Below are 12,462 nucleotides of genomic sequence, written 5' to 3'. Positions count from 1 at the left end.
GGTCGAGTCCCGTGATGTAGGACACGAGGACAGGTCGAGTCCCGTGATGTAGGACACGAGGACAGGTCGAGTCCCGTGATGTAGGACACGAGGACAGGTCGAGTCCCGTGATGTAGGACACGAGGACAGCTGCTACCACCTGGACCTGCGCCCAAGTCCTCTGCATGCTTTTTAAAGCACAGTCCTGATTGTTGCCACCGGCAATAAAAAGCTTTTTCTGTTGACATAGGCCTTTACTGCTGATGACACCAAACACACCTCTACAGCTAACTTTTGTTTATTTATTATTAATATTACTAATATTGTGCTTGTTAGTGCTATTTTTAGAGCAGGGAGCAGAGTTGCATCAAATTTGTCTTAAAGAAACCCATGAAGTGTGCAAAGTATGTTCCGCTCTGCTCAGAGGCCAAGATCAGCAAAACTGTCTGGCATTCCAACCCTGAAATCTCTAAAGTGACAATATTCCAGTGGGCATGTTGGCATGTTGAATGAATTTGTGACAGTACGTCACATCTTCGGTTTCTTTAACAAGCAGTAACAACTGCATTGTGGCAACATAGCTAGACGCTTCTCTATATTGGGATGCCCTTGGTTTGAAGGAAACGCGTATTAACCGTGTGGTACTTAAGTCAAGCGAAAACCAAGTGACGTACCCATTTGTTCTAACGTGGCAGTCAAACGTGCGACCGCAGGGCCCGACGACAGCAGCCAGGTTTCTCTACAGCACTAAGCACCACATACAGAAATAGTAAAGAGAGCCAGGTGGCATTTGAAGGAAGAGAGATGGCCTGAGGACATCTCAGAACGTGCTTCTGTGACTCTGCTGTGCTACAAATGAGATCACTGGTGAAGGGGAGGTTAGCTGCTGTCTAGGGCCATCTGATAAACAGGCGTGAGATACTTTCATGCTCTTTTCATTTGGAAAGGCTTTAGTGAGCACAAGGATCTGGAGCGCATGGTTTCATATGTGGCAGTTCCTTTTTTACCATGTTTGCACGCTCACTGGGTATTTTGTGATTGTGTTTGTAGAAAGTGGAAACACCTTTACATATGGCATCTCGAGCAGGTCACTGTGAGGTGGCAGAGTTTCTGCTACAAAACGGAGCTCCAGTAGATGCTAAGGCCAAGGTAAAAATATCTCCCACTCTCATAATTCCCTCTGTAAAGATGTTCTATATATAATTCTATTTATATACATGTACATGAAGAGATATTGGAGTTGGATATGCATTGTAGTACACAAGGTTTCCAGAGAAACAGGGTGGATCAAATAGAGGTCCTTTAGCCGCTGTGCAAACTAAGCACACATCTAGAAAACCTTGGGTATTTCACTGTAATCTTGATCTCTACATCTTTCACTGAGCAACTGATTTACTCACCTGGACTACTCACCTGTAATCTTCATCGCATATAAATTTAGTTAGGATGGAACCAAAGTGTCTGGTTAAACCAGTACAAAGTACATGAAGGTTTATGTGGGATCAACCTGTTGAGGAGATACCTGCCCTCACTGTGTGCCATTCTGGATCCACTTCCTGTGTCAGGATGACCAGACGCCACTGCACTGCGCCGCTCGCATGGGCCACAAAGAGCTGGTGAAGCTGCTTCTGGAACACAAGGCCAACCCGAACTCCACCACCACGGCCGGACACACAGCCCTGCACATCGTCGCCCGAGAGGGCCACACACAGACGGCCCGCACCTTGCTTGACATGAATGCCCAACAAACCAAGATGACCAAGGTAACGTTCTACCGACCTGCTGTTCCTCACACTCTCTAGGGAGTCACAGTGGTTTACTGATCTCCTTGTTGTTCTTTCCTGTTACGACTGTACTCTGATAACTGTACAGTGACACACTACTCTTCCTTGTATTACTTACTTACTTACTTACTACTTACTAAAAGTACTTACTGTTACTTTTATGCTTCTGAATGGAAAATCCACCCAGGACGATGGGCTCCACCTTGAGACTCGGTCCTCCCTATGATTCTTCTGCCCAGGGACTTTTGCCACTGGCTTGCAAATTAGGAACCTGGAGCCATATATTTGTAAAGTTGCTTTGTGGCAGTTTGTGATGTAAAAAGCACTAAATAAATGATTTTGACCTGAATTGACATGACTTGAATGGAATCATTGCAGAAAGGTTTCACCCCCCTCCACGTGGCAGCAAAATATGGGAAGGTGGATGTAGCAGAGTTGCTTCTTGAAAGAGGAGCCAATCCTAACGCTGGAGGCAAGGTGTGTGTACGTGGACAACCTCATGAGCTGTAGACACCTCAGAATGTTACTTGGCAAGTGCACTAGTGCATATGTGTAAATATAGGTCACAATTTGGAGTTCTGTATGCATCACAAACTGAAATACTGCAATGTGTTACATTTGTGAATCACTCAGAGTTCCGTATTAGATTGTCCATTGACCAAATCTCTCTTGGCGAAGAAGCTGTTGACGGGCAAATACACCCAGTAAACCATGTAGACCAAGTTAAATCCAACTTTTTTTCACATATGACCAGTGCCATGGCGTTTAGCACAATCAGACATAAGTGTGAAAGTGTTTCATTAGAAAGTGTTGTGCTGTACTGCTTGACTGAACTTTCTTATGAAGCTTTTGTTCCTCCACGGTTTCACTCACAGAATGGGCTCACGCCGCTGCACGTGGCCGTCCATCACAACAACCTGGACGTAGTAAATTTACTGGTTAGTAAGGGCGGATCACCACACAGTGCTGCAAGAGTGAGTGCACCTCCTCAATGCCTTAATTAACACCCAGTGGTTAATGTTCCTTTATATATATACACCCATATCACCTTCTAAGTTGCTTGTTGTTACATATTAACTTGTTAAATATAAATAGTTTGATTCACTCTCTTTGAACAGCCCTATCTTACAATATCTCCTCATGGTTCTCCTTAGAACGGCTACACCCCACTCCACATCGCCTCCACCCAGAACCAGCTGGAGGTGGCCACGAGTCTTCTGCAGTACGGTGCCTCCCCCAATGCTGAGTCACTACAGGGGGTCACCCCTCTGCACCTAGCCTCCCAGGAGGGTCTAGCTGACATGGTCTCTTTGCTCATCTCCAAGCAGGCCAATGTCAACCTGGGCAACAAGGCAAGAAAACTGGCCTCTGATCTTTTTCCAGCAAAGTGTGTCAAACATCAGTTACAATTGAGGGTTTTGTATCTGAAGCGTTGTGTCTGTTTGTGAGAGAATAAATAACCCAGGCAACATGGCCCTGTTTTCTCCTCAGAGTGGCCTGACCCCACTTCACCTGGTTGCCCAGGAGGGCCACGTGGGCATTGCTGACATTCTGGTGAAGCAGGGAGCATCTGTGTATGCTGCTACACGGGTAAGACTCACACCAGCCTCTGTTTCACTTCTTTGTTTTACCCACATACTGCTGCATTTCCTAAAGGGTATTCAATAGGATAAATCTGTGGGGTGCTGCACAGCCCTTGTTACTACAGCAGAGGTCTGGCACAAGATGTATTATTATTTTATTTTATTGATAAAAACCTTTGGACTCTTTGGTGGACTTCATCACTGAAATGTAAAACATGTATTTGAGGTACACGTGAGATAGTCGTGCTGTTTTTCAGAAACAAATTTGATATTGTCTGCTTTCAGATGGGCTACACTCCGCTTCACGTGGCTTGTCATTACGGCAACATTAAAATGGTGAAGTTCCTCCTGCAGCAACAGGCCAATGTGAACAGCAAGACGAGGGTAAACGGAGCAGGAGCGTCAGCTCTTCTGTATGTTCCTTCATAAGCCTCCACAGCACACGTGACCTTCTGCCCTGTTTCAGGTGGGCTACACACCCCTTCACCAGGCTGCCCAGCAAGGCCACACTGATATTGTGACGTTGCTTCTTAAACATGGTGCACAGCCCAATGAAATCACCACTGTAAGACCACAGGCCTTTCATTTACTTTTTCTATAATCTGCATTCTATATGTGATTATTCATTAGTCCATCATGTGGGATTAATATTTGCAAATGACCTAAATGTTCTTTTACCAACAGAATGGAACCTCTGCTCTGGCCATAGCAAAGCGGCTCGGATATATCTCTGTCATTGATGTTCTCAAACTGGTCACTGAAGAAACAGTTACCATGGTGAGTCACCCAATGAGTCACTGAGTTTGTATCGGTGTTTCTCGTGTGACTGTAACTCCCTGCAGGAGAGGGTTGTGTGACCAACTCGGCAGAGTAAATGTGTGTGCGCTATGTCATGTCCCAGAGAGCTTGCACTTTGATCTTGTGGTCAGAGCTGATGTTTCTGACTCTCAGTGGGTGTGGTCACTGCCCTCTGTGGGTGTGGTCACTGCCCTCAGTAGGTGTGGTTACTGCCCTCAGTGGGTGTGGTCACTGCCCTCAGCCTCTGCTACTCTGTGACTGTCAACACAGTTGCAATCAAAATGATAATGGTAGAACAAAAATGAAAGTTGAGTATGTTGGTGATTTTCTGATTAAACTTGTATAGTGAAGATGGCTAGTGTTTGAGTTGATACTATTTGTAGCTATGAGGCTGGTGCAAGGAATACAATAATTTCTTGAAAATCAGTTCTATAGTAGTTTCAACTGTTGAACTGTACAATAGCTTGCATCAAGTATACTCAAACATTTTGACTGATATTGTACATTTTAATCGGACATAGAATTAAAAACGTCTGTTCTTTAATGGTGTTTCTCAGACCACCACTGAAAAACATCGAATGAGTTTCCCTGAGACAGTTGATGAGATCTTGGATGTTTCTGAAGATGAAGGTAAATACCAGCTTTTAGTTTTCCTAGTTAGCTTTTATATACATTGTTTCTGAAATCCCTGGAAATATAATACCCAGTGTTCTTTGTAAAAGCAAGAATGACAAATTCAAGAGCATTTAGAAAAGAATTTCAGTTGTGCTCCTTTTGTTTTTTATAGGAGTTGCACAGCTAACACTAGGTATGAATGTTTATCATCTCTGTGTTCTCTGCAGTGATATTTGATTTTCAACTCCATTTTGTGCATTCAGTCATAACAGATTTTCTTACTAACATTTTCACTCATGTGAAAGTGATGCTAGGTGAACCACAGCATGTATTCATCAGGAATCATTTCTCTTTCCTTGTACTCCTCTGACTCATAACACTAACCCACTAGGTCTGCTCCTTCAGTCTCTGTGTAGTGTCAACAAAACCTTGTTCTGATATTGTTAACACCATTCATTCAAGAAAGCTCTTTTCTGATACGCATGCTTTTCCGAAAACACAGGAGACCTTGCCCTACCCAAATCCTGACAATTATGCAAGTCTGATAAAGTGGTTGCAATTCATTTTGTCACCTCAGTGAATAACAGTCCTTGGCTGAAATGGTTGATCAGTGGTTTGCATAAGTTCTGAGCTTACCTGAATCATTCTGTAGCAAATTTCTATGAAACCGTGTAACTTCATATGAAGTATATAAGATAATCTGAAATATACATCTGTTCTGCAAGCCAGTGAATAGGAGGTAAGATTTATGGTGCAAGCACTGCGATCTATTAAGCACGGTTCAGTTGCCTGACAGTTTGTCTCCACTAATGTAAATGTAGCAGATGACTTCATGACTGTCCTGGAGATCCACTATTAAGACATTCAGGCCTATGCAGTCACTTCATTTACAAAGATCACTTACAGTGCAATAAAAACAGAGCCAGCACATTTACTTCACAGCTAGGGGAAAAGCTCCTTAAAATAAGGACATGAGTATTTTCCTAAAGGATTGGTTTCATATGATGGATTTCATCTGCTCTGTGGAGAACTCAGGTAAGTGTGCACCTTTCTGCAAACAAAACTTTAAAATATGCTGCAATTTGGAACTCTCATAATAATGAGGGATTTACATTTTTGGGCTTAAATTAGCTTTTAAAATCTTTTATGTTTATATACTGGTGAATGTATGTATGTATGTATGACTGAGCCCATGGGCTGGTCTATTACAATGTGAAGTGTGGATCTGACAATGTAAAGGGGCTCTTAGTAGAATGATGATTTTTACTTTATATATGGCTTATTATGTCAGGGTTTTTCTTTTAATCTTAGAATTTTAGTCTTGCCTAATAATAAATTTTTTTGTGTAACACTTCCTTAATCACAGTTTACAAAGTGCTTTAGAGAAAATAGGAAAATAAAATGTATTACATTCTAAGTTCTAGAAGGTATTTGCCTAAATTTAAAAGAAAAAGAAAATTAAATGCCAAAAGAGATACTAAAAGTATGAATGATTTATGGCATGTGTGTTCTGGACATGTGTGGAAGCAATCTGCAGGTTTCCCGTTTAACTACACTTTCATATTAACTACACTCTCCTGTTAACTACACTCTCATATTAACTACACTCTCATATTAACTACATTCTCCTGTTAACTACTCTCATATTAACTACACTCTCATATTAACTACACTCTCCTGTTAACTACACTCTCATATTAACTACACTCTCATATTAACTACACTCTCCTGTTAACTATACTCTCATATTAACTACACTGTAATGTTAACTACATTCTCCTGTTAACTACACTCTCCTGTTAACTATACTCTCATTAACTACACTCTCCTGTTAACTATACTCTCATATTAACTACACTCTAATGTTAACTACACTCCTGTTAACTACACTCTCATATTAACTACACTCTCATATTAAATACACTCTCATATTAACTACACTCTATGGTTAACTACACTCATATTAATTACACTCTCCTGTTAACTATACTCTCATATTAACTACACTCTAATTTTAACTACACTCTCCTGTTAACTACACTCTCATATTAACTACGCTCTACGGTTAACTACTCTCATATTAACTACACTCTCATATTAACTACACTATCATATTAACTACACTCTCCTTTTAACTACACTCTCCTATTAACTACACTCTATGGTTAACTACACTCTAAGGTTAACTACAATCTTGTATTAACTACACTGTTAACTACAATCAATCAATAAACCAAAAATGTATTTATATAGTGCTTTTTACAACATTTGTTGTCACAAAGCAGCTTTACAAGTGAGTAAACAATGTAGTGCTATTAAATCATATCTAAAAATCATATTGTGATATTTATGCTAAAATGATATCCAAAAAGACATCCTAGAACTTCTGAAATGTAGGTTGAATGATACTAAATTTGAAATGTACTGTATGGACATGACATTCATGCAAAATGAATTGCATTAATCAGGAGCTGCAATAATTGCCAGGCATTGCAACAACACAAAACATTTCACTGTATTATATTAATAGAGAATAGGCCTCGTTTATGAAATGTCAGCAGAACGTAATTGTATGGATAGTTGAATGAAGTAATGAAGTACAATGAAGTAATGTAATTGATAGTCAGTTTTGAATTTGAATTAGCCATATCTCTATGGTGAACAATGGTAAATAAAACATTTGCTATATATCTCTTAAATCAGGTTGTGAACACCACTATTTCACCAGAGTAGTTTTTTGCTCACCTATTTAGGACATGTTGACGAGTGAGGCCGGACGTGTTTGTGGTGTCTGGTGGTCTCTCATCTTTCTAGCATCGTTCTCCACGTTTAGCTGAATCTCCCCCTTTATTGCACCATTCCCCACTCATGCCTCCTGTGCCAGCCATAGAGTCTCTTAAACCCGTGTGTCCTGTCCCTGCCATGTCCACCTTCACACTCATGTCTCTTAAACCCGTGTGTCCTGACCCTGCCGTGTCCACCTTCACACTCATGTTCCTTCTCTTCTCTTCCTCCTCCCTCTCGCGGCAGGCGAGGAGCTGCTGGGAACGGAAGGTGCCAGGTACTTGAAGATGGACGACTTGAAGGACCATGATGAGGAGTTCGACTCTCCCAAGCCAGTGATAGAGTATGAGAGAGGGCACAGCAGTGTTGTTTCAATACTCCAGTGATAGAGTATGAGAGAGGGCACAGCAGTGTTGTTTCAATACTCCAGTGATAGAGTATGAGAGAGGGCACAGCAGTGTTGTTTCAATACTCCAGTGATAGAGTATGAGAGAGGCCACAGCAGTGTGGTTTCAATACTCCAGTGTAATGTGGGGAGACATCGAAACACAGAGGTGTAATAGAGCAGAGGACAAAACACCCAACAAGAAGATCAGATACAGTGCAGGTGCTTGACTTAGTTTAGTTAATAAAGACCATATAGGCCTAATTTACAATGGAAGGAAATAAAATGAAAAAAGGGCCTTGAGTACAAATCAGACGGGAGAGGCAAGTGCCAAACAGCCCAGTTTAAAGAGTGACGTGGTTTGATCACTATTATCTCCTCCTTGTTTGAACAGGACGTATTCACCAGCTATTCCAAGGATCCCTTGTGTCTCTCCTGAAACAGTCATACTCAAAGAGCATGATATTGAGCAGGTATATATAAATCATCCTTTTTTAACCTCTTCGGTGTCTTCTTAGCCAATTATAGAAGGAGGGACAGAGGGAGGGAGGTAGAGGGAGAGAGAATTGCACTGAAGAACACAAGGTTTCCAGAGAAACAGAACGTTTCAGACATCTTTCCTAGGTTCACTTTGCTTGCATGGCTGATGAAGGACCTATGAGACGTCCTGTTTCGACAGAAACCTTGTATAAGTTGTTATTACTATATATATATATATATATATATATATATGTGTGTGTGTGTGTGTGTGTGTGTGTGTGTGTGGCATTCTGTATTTCTTTCTCTTTATGCTTCTGTCACTCACTCACACAGCAGCACACTCCTATCCCATTGCCCAAAGAATATGACGATGACTCATTGATCCCAAGCAGTCCGGCCACAGAAACGTCAGACAACGTCAGTCCTGTAGCCAGCCCCATCCACACCGGGTACGTGCACACCACAGTTATCCAGTCATCTGTTGAACCAGACTGAGGACCTTTAGGGCAACTGATATGTCCATAACTGCTAATGGTTTGATATCATATGTTCACAGTACTCACAGTCTTTTCTTCTGGCTTTGCAGGTTCTTGGTGAGTTTCATGGTGGATGCACGAGGCGGCTCAATGAGGGGCAGCCGTCACAACGGCCTGCGTGTCATCATACCACCACGAACATGTGCGGCCCCCACGCGCATCACCTGCCGTCTGGTCAAACCTCAGAAGCTCTCGACTCCGCCCCCTCTTGTGGAGGGGGAGGGGCTCGCGAGCCGAATCATCTCCCTGGGTCCAGCTGGCATGCAGTTCTTAGGGTGAGTAAAAGATCCTGACCTGCCCTCCAGACGGGTCTTCTGGAAAGCTGTGTAAACCCTTTAAGTTATGACTCTCAGCTTCTGGCCACTGGTTCCTCGACAGACCAGTAATCGTGGAGATCCCTCATTTTGCGGCCCTTGGCCGGGGAGACAGAGAGCTGGTGGTCTTAAGGAGTGAGAATGGTTCCGTATGGAAGGAGCATCGAAATCGATATGGTGATGAGGTGTTGGAGACCATCCTCAATGGCATGGATGAAGGTGTGTGCAAGGTTTCAGATCGCTTACACATCATGACCTAATGTCACAGTTGCTTGTGGTTAACAGTGCTAGTTTTAGTGGGAGATTTGCTGCTGACTACTTTATAAATGGCCTTTCGATCAGGTCTAAAAGAATTGCAAATGGATCCGGACAACCACAAGACAGCTGCCAGCTTTGTTACTGATGGTATTTACCAATATTTTAAAATTGACTTCCATGCTCTCATTTCTTCTTTTAGACTTAGAAAGCCAAGAAGAGCTTGGTAAGAAGCGCCTCAGACGCATCATCTCCACTGACTTCCCCCTCTACTTCGCTGTGGTCTCCCGCATCCAGCAGGAGAGTGAACTGGTTGGCCCAGAGGGAGGTCACCTGAGCAGCACGGTCCTGCCCATGGTACAGGCCAACTTCCCCGAGACGGCCGTCACCAAACGGGTTCGTCTCGGACTGCAGGTGAGCTGGGAGGATGAGCAGGAGGAAGAGACAGGACGATTGTCGCCTTAGCTGCTGACTGAATTCTGTCGCCTTAGCATAGCTGCTGCCTGAATTTTTATTTTTGGTGTTTAGACTACTACTTTTTATTTTGTCATGCCTGTGTTGTCATTTCTTATTTACAAATAAAATGCAGAGCTGATCAAATATTGCATTAACCATTGACCTTGTGACCTTGTGATGGAATGTTATAGTTGTTTCATCAGACTGGTTTTTGTACAGTTAATTTTTGTATGCAATATGTGCTGAGTGCATTACAGAAGTTGTACTGTTAGGAAGAAAAGACATTGGCTGAGTTGAACCAGAAGGACAAATTAAAGTGAGACTTGAGGAACAGCAAGCAGTTATTGTTCAGAGTGGGTCACTACTCATGAAGGGTAAATGTGACCTTTACTAAATGTAACCACTTTCTGCTTCTGTTGAGGGGTTTTTGTAACATTAACCATACAGTCAGCTTGTTTAGATAAAAAAGCAGGTGCGTAATAAACTAGTCAGTTCAGAATGGCTGTTTAACGAGGGGCTTAGATGTTTCTAAGTGATCTAAACACCTGCGTCCTGTGGGATAGCTAAGGAGTTCTTAAAGTACCGATCCTAAACTCTGTGTGGCTGTATCATTCCTGCTGTGTTGGAGTGGTAGATATTTACATATTAACATATAAAACGTACCCTGGGTCAGAGTACCAAATGGACAAAATATCCTTTTCTGAATGTCACATAGTTTGTCTGCATTTTGTGAAAGGAGGGAAGAGTAAGTGTGAGGAGACAGAACCAGGAAGTCTTGACTGTACGATGAAAATTAGGTGCCTTTATAATAACCATCGGAAACCTTTTGGAATTATAGTTGCTTCAAAAATATTTAACTAATATTTAGACATAATGACACTTTAAAAAAGAATGCATGAAGGCGATGAAAGCTAACATAGGTTTAGCATTTTCATGAAGGTGATGAAAGCTAACATAGGTTTAGCATTTTCATGAAGGCGATGAAAGCTAACATAGGTTTAGCATTTTCATGAAGGCGATGAAAGCTAACATAGGTTTAGCACTTTCTTTTTTTGTGTCATAATCATTCTGGGTTTGAATGCATGTACGTTTTTGCCATGTCAATGTAACCAGAAGCTCATACCAAAGTTTTACTAGCAGTATAACAGTATTTAACCTGCACTTTTCCTTCTGAACTAATATGTGCAAAGCTAGCAGGAAAATCTATTTTACAAATGACTTTGATTTGATTTAAACTTGCAAAACTGCTATAGTGTTTTGTGTATATAGGTGCACTAATTACACATTAGAGTCATACAGAGACATAACACTATGATATTTGCTGTGAATAAACCAGTTTAGTTCTTTTAATAAGGTTTAATATAATGGAAAACATTTTGTAATGCTTTTTTTCTACAATAATAAATATTTCTGCTTGACCAGATCAGTTGTGTGTTGCTTGGTGTTCTGTTACTGTGCCAAATGTCATCGCTGCTGAGAACATTAATATACTGATATTTTCTTTGTCTTTTCCCCTCTGCTTCATCCCAAATCTTCATACACGATCTCTTGACCTCTCTTTGTTTGTTGTATATATTTGTCATTCATATAATCACATTGTGTTCAAATTCTCATATTCTCTATCATTCCATCCCTTTAATTTCTGATCTAATTCTGTTACGAATTTTGTGTACATTGTCTGTCTTTGTCCTTTCTCTGTGTTTTGTTTTGTTTTTTATTTCATTCGCATGCCATTTTATGCCCACCAATCTATTTGTTCTTTTTTCATTGGCCCCACCCCTTTTTGGTCATGCTGTCTCCTCCCCTTTGCCCTCCCCCTGGTGCCCTAGGCCCAGCCAGTCCCTGACGAGCTGGTGGCCAAGTTGCTGGGGAATCAGGCCACGTTCAGTCCCGTGGTAACCGTGGAGCCGAGGCGCCGTAAGTTCCACCGGCCCATCGGGCTGCGTGTCCCGCTGCCTCCGTCCTGGAGGGAGAGTCCGCGAGACGCCGGCGAGGGAGACACCACCAGCCTCCGTCTCCTGTGCAGTGTCATCGGTACAGACACACAGGGTCTCTGGGAGAACAGAGGCTCACTTTGTATTTGACCTTTCATAATAATGATCCTCTAACTGTTTTTAGTACTATATCATAATATTTATGTGACATTTTTACAAAATTTTAAAATGATAAAGTGTATATGATAAAGGACGTTATTGATGTTATACTATTACAACAAATAATAAACATAGAACATTTAAATGAAATAAATTAAAAGATCCAATAGCCCATGAGTAGACCAGTTTAAACAATGAAGTATTTTAATACGTATTGCATATAAGAATTATCTTGCATAATTAAATAAACACTTATAGAGTTTGCATCCCAAAGCCTAAAAGTTAAACATAAAAGTTATTGGAATTACCAATAAGTCTGATTACAATGGCCATGATGGGCTAGAGTTCTCCAAAACAACAGGAATGTACGTCAGGGTCCATGAAGGACTCAAGACAGAAA

The 12,462-nt window shown here is 41.6% G+C and overlaps 1 protein-coding gene across 3 annotated transcripts in view; it reads left to right on the top strand.

Annotated features, from left to right (window-relative positions):
- The window catches only part of ank1a (ankyrin 1, erythrocytic a), a 179,583-nt gene that overhangs the window by 141,415 nt on the left and 25,706 nt on the right, over positions 1–12,462 (top strand). Inside the window, exons 14-31 of one of the 3 annotated variants that reach the window (XM_076987209.1) lie at positions 1,030–1,128; positions 1,545–1,742; positions 2,142–2,240; positions 2,639–2,737; positions 2,918–3,115; positions 3,255–3,353; positions 3,632–3,730; positions 3,813–3,911; positions 4,031–4,123; positions 4,702–4,774; positions 4,932–4,952; positions 7,790–7,886; positions 8,323–8,401; positions 8,745–8,857; positions 8,995–9,219; positions 9,323–9,477; positions 9,716–9,927; positions 11,799–12,003. In XM_076987209.1, the coding sequence (XP_076843324.1) occupies positions 1,030–1,128; positions 1,545–1,742; positions 2,142–2,240; positions 2,639–2,737; positions 2,918–3,115; positions 3,255–3,353; positions 3,632–3,730; positions 3,813–3,911; positions 4,031–4,123; positions 4,702–4,774; positions 4,932–4,952; positions 7,790–7,886; positions 8,323–8,401; positions 8,745–8,857; positions 8,995–9,219; positions 9,323–9,477; positions 9,716–9,927; positions 11,799–12,003 (2,263 nt within the window). Of the gene's footprint in view, positions 1–1,029; positions 1,129–1,544; positions 1,743–2,141; positions 2,241–2,638; positions 2,738–2,917; positions 3,116–3,254; positions 3,354–3,631; positions 3,731–3,812; positions 3,912–4,030; positions 4,124–4,701; positions 4,775–4,931; positions 4,953–7,789; positions 7,887–8,322; positions 8,402–8,741; positions 8,858–8,994; positions 9,220–9,322; positions 9,478–9,715; positions 9,928–11,798; positions 12,004–12,462 lie in introns of all 3 variants that reach the window. The other 2 variants (XM_076987208.1, XM_076987210.1) reach the window with 2 other exon arrangements.

Source organism: Brachyhypopomus gauderio, unplaced genomic scaffold (genome assembly GCF_052324685.1).
Source record: "Brachyhypopomus gauderio isolate BG-103 unplaced genomic scaffold, BGAUD_0.2 sc51, whole genome shotgun sequence".
In the NCBI taxonomy this organism is placed as follows: Eukaryota; Metazoa; Chordata; class Actinopteri; order Gymnotiformes; family Hypopomidae; genus Brachyhypopomus; species Brachyhypopomus gauderio.
The sequence above is the reverse complement of the archived record's forward strand: the minus strand, read 5'-3'. Positions and strand labels throughout refer to the sequence as shown.